The 4,089-nt window shown below is 36.7% G+C and overlaps 1 protein-coding gene across 1 annotated transcript in view; it reads left to right on the top strand.

The window, feature by feature from the left end:
* The first annotated feature begins 1 nt into the window (after window position 1).
* Window positions 2-4,089, top strand: part of LOC103920132 (chromosome unknown open reading frame, human C21orf91) — an 18,120-nt gene continuing 14,032 nt past the window's right edge. Inside the window, exon 1 of the mRNA XM_009327793.1 lies at window positions 2-125. Coding sequence (XP_009326068.1) covers window positions 2-125 — 124 coding nt within the window. The remainder of the gene's footprint in view (window positions 126-4,089) is intronic.

The raw sequence follows: 4,089 nt of genomic DNA, 5'->3' as shown, positions 1-4,089 counted from the left end.
GATGAACGAGGAGCAGTTTGTGAGCATCGACCTGGACGATGACAACGTCTGCAGCGTCTGCAAGCTGGGGACCGAGAAGGAAACGCTGTCGTTCTGCCACGTTTGTTTTGAGCTGAACATCGAAGGTAAGGCTTTCGTACAAGTCATCTTGTGCGAACTTTGTTCGCAGACCGCTTAGCTTGGAGCTGAAGGCGGGTTGAGCTTATCTGAAAGCTTTCATAAAGGCTTAGGTTTGAAAACGTGTATATTTTGAAAGTTTTCTTGCTGGCCAGACTAGTTTATTAGGTTCCTAAATAGCTCATTTCCAGTAAAGGTGGGTGCCCTAGGTGCACTAACGCCTGCTCCTCTAGATGTAAAGATGTACACACACACACACCCCCTTCAAGAGCTCCTGAAATTAACTGCCCTGGCGTTAACTTCACCTTCTGGTATTAGGCCTTTGGTGTTAATTCAGATCGGAAGTTTTTGTTCTGCCTTTATTCAGGGTTTTTCTTCAATAGTTAGAGGGGTCTGTGTATAAAACTTACTTAAATTGCAAGTTTTAAAGCATAATAGTTTTTTTTGGTAGCAGATAAATGTTTTACTTTCACTAGAAATAGAGAATTATTTTTACTTTCATAAGGCGATAATCCACGTAATATGATAAAACTGGGTTCATTGTCAAAGCTTCTTAAAGTTTGCAAATTATAAAGTAGGAATTCTGTCCATCTTTTAAAAGACTAATCTTGTAAGCATGGTCTCTGGCCTCCAAAATGGTATTTTTGGAATTTCAAACCTTGTTTTGCTGAAGAATTTCCTCATCTTGTTGCTCTTCTTCATGTATGAATCAAGTGTTGGGCGTGAATGAGCAGTAGACTAGTTACGTCCCTTTTTTTAAGTCAAATAAGGATTTTTTTTTTAAAGTATAAATATTGCTGCTTGATTTTTGGGGCAACAAAGTAATTTGTTCCGGTTATATAAAGTGGTATTTGCTAATTGTACATGCATGTGACTACCTAGAGTAATCTATATTGGTATGGGGCAATTGAATAAGAAGATCTTAACGCTGTTATGTGAATAGTCCCATTTCTTGATGACAGTAGGGTTTGTTTTATCTCTGATATATATGAGAGTACACTAAAGCTCTTAAGATCAAGTCTTTCTAAGGGTAATGTGCTGTGAGATATGAGCACTGTACCCAGTGATCTAGTTGCTTATTCTGAACCCTAGAAGCATAAAACTGACTGGAATGTAGGGGGCTGTAAGGATATGTATTCCATACACTTTCTATTGTGCATCTGCCTTTTAATGCATGTATAGATAATAAAATTTTGTTCTTGCCTTACGGAAGTCTGAAGAATGCATTAGCAAGTTGGAATCACTTTTAAATACTGACTCTGTACTGTGTTTTGATTTAAAAAAAAAAGTGATGCCTTTAAGGTCTTTCTTGCTCCTAGAGGCAGTATATTTTAATCTGAACAATATTTTCATACTTCAGTAGTAATTTGCATGCTTTACACTTTTGTTTAGAAGAGACATGCTTGTGTATTGGTACTTTTTGATAAAACTCAGAGCAACTATCTAACCAAAGACAACCTGTCAGTCTGCTTGAGTTTTCTTACTGCTTTAAAATGATAGACTTACAGTTCTCAATATGGAGTTAAGATGTTTCTCTCTCTAGGCTTTAAAATGAGAAAAAAACATATTGCCGTAATGAGAATTAAGTACTTTGATTACATTCAGAATCTAGTTTTGTTCTGGAAGTGTTGAAACAAATAAAACAGGATGCATTAAAAAATTGCTGGATGGCTTCTATGCTCCGTTGTTTAAGATAAGCTGTGGATTTGTCAAAGTTACTTGTTATGGATACTACTTTACAAAATGATCATGTATTTTAGCTGGAACAGCTTTCTTTTTTTTTCTGGAACTCTAAGTAGACTTGATAACAATAAAGACTTAATCTGTGCAGCAGACCACTTTGCATAATCTTCTAAATTTTCAGTTAATTTTAAAAGAAGACTGCTGGAACAGAATACTGATGAAAGCTCACCTGAAATTACATGAACCGTTACATTCTTAATCTTTTAATTTGCATAGTAAAAGAAAAGTATTAATCTCTGGTCATTATAGCATCAAAATACCTCAATGTCTGATATTCTTGTCTTCTGTGTACCACTTTGAAAAGATGTACTGTTACTGCTTTTACAGGGAGAGAAGGCTTAAGGGCGGCAGAGGTTGTGTAAGTGACTTTATAAAGAATCATTATAAGACTTTTTAGCTGAACCATTATGTGAGCCAGCCCTTTGTCATATCCATGGTCACACTCTTCCTGTATTTTCCTGTGACAAAGACTATGATTTATATACATCTAAAATAACAACAATCTATTGGCAGCCCTGGGTAGGGAGTGAAATGTATAATTCACTAACTCGGAAAGTTACACTGGATGTTTTCATACTAACCTTCTGCTTGTATTTTAATGAAGTCCAGATGCATTATAACATAGCTACTTGTTGAACGGAGTCAACTGTAAGTTGTATCAACTTTGTAGATGTGCTATCCCACTTACAAATAAGTGTCATTCTCACTAATAGTTTGCCTTTTTATTTAACATCATATTTAAAAATCCAAGCCATTAAAGCATGTACATATATTTTTAAGTAATTCAGGAAGTGAAATAGGCTATTCTAAAAAGATACTCATGCAACAGCTAGGACAGTGCTTAAGGCTTGCTCATTTTTAGTCTTGATGTGCATGTGTAACTTCTCCCTCAGTGAAGTAGGAAATAGCTGCTGTTCAAGAACAGGCAGGCTATTAGTCACAGCTCAGCATCTTGCAGGATGGTTGAGTACTCCCACTGTTTGCAGAACCCTGTTAACTTCCATGTGTTAAGTGCTGTCTGACTTAAGGGGGATGTGTAGCACTTCTTCCATCTTTCCTGACCATCCAGTCCTCGCTGGGAGATGGGTCAGAGTAGAAGGGAGCATTGCGGATGCATGTGCAAGGACAAATGGTGGACTTGGCAGTGTTGGGTTTACGGTTGGACTCAATCTTAGAGGTCTTTTCCAACATAAATGGTTCTGTGATTCTACGTATGAAATTCTGGAAGTAGATTTCCCAATTTCCTTTTTTAAAAGGGTGTCATATTCTAGTGCTTTAACAAAACTCAAGAGAACAGTTTTGTTTCCCTTGTGTCAGCATCTGATTGCTTAAAGCTGTCTATGATAAATCCATGCACTTGAAACTGATCTAGCCCAAGGCTTAACCACCTGCACCCCCTCTGAAACAGACTTTCTCAAATGTACATAAACAAAACACTACAGGAATATAATTTACTTAGCTACACTTAATTACATTATAGTTTAGTATAGGTGAATCTTTGTGTCTTCTGACATCTGTGAGTTCAACGGCTGTACAAGGTTACTTGTGTGTAGATGGTAACGTTGTTGATTGTCTTGGTTAAGTAAGGTGAGTAATTAGAAATGAGCAAATCAGAGACCATCCCCATGTGTAATGACTCAACAGACTTGTTCCTGGATCAGTGTTGTGATGTGTCTCAGCCTTTACTTTCCTGACATTGGGGTGGGTTTTTGTAACCTTTATTATGTTTGGACAATAGCTCGATAATGATACATAGTTAAAAAACAAATCAAGTTATTCTTACAGTCTTTTACGGAGAAGACTGCTATACAGAAAGCTTAATCTATGGTCTGCCTTAATTAAATAACTGCTGAGTTTCTGAATGAGGAAGTTATTTACTGTGTCACAAAACCTTTATGTTTTTTATCAGAAATCAGGTCTCCATCATAATAGTTTCTAATAGTAGATTTTTAGTCTTTTAATGAAATAAAATGATAGCTTAGCCTAAAATGTGATTATGCTTCTTACTAAGTTCAGTTAATTCAGAGAAACCACTGATTTGAGCGCAGTTTGGAGTTCAGCTGTGGTGTCTGTCCCAGAGCTTATTGAAGAGTGATGTTGTGTATGGATTATAGGTCTGTTTCTCTGAAGTTGACTGAAAGAGTGGTAGCAAAGGGAGGAGAAAAGGGAAAATGGGCATACAGAAGAAACAGAAAGCCAAGATGCAGGTTTAAACTTTCTCCTATTACA

Source organism: Pygoscelis adeliae, unplaced genomic scaffold, assembly GCF_000699105.1.
Source record: "Pygoscelis adeliae isolate BGI_AS28 unplaced genomic scaffold, ASM69910v1 Scaffold14, whole genome shotgun sequence".
In the NCBI taxonomy this organism is placed as follows: domain Eukaryota; kingdom Metazoa; phylum Chordata; class Aves; order Sphenisciformes; family Spheniscidae; genus Pygoscelis; species Pygoscelis adeliae.
This window is presented reverse-complemented; position numbering and strand designations above follow the sequence as displayed.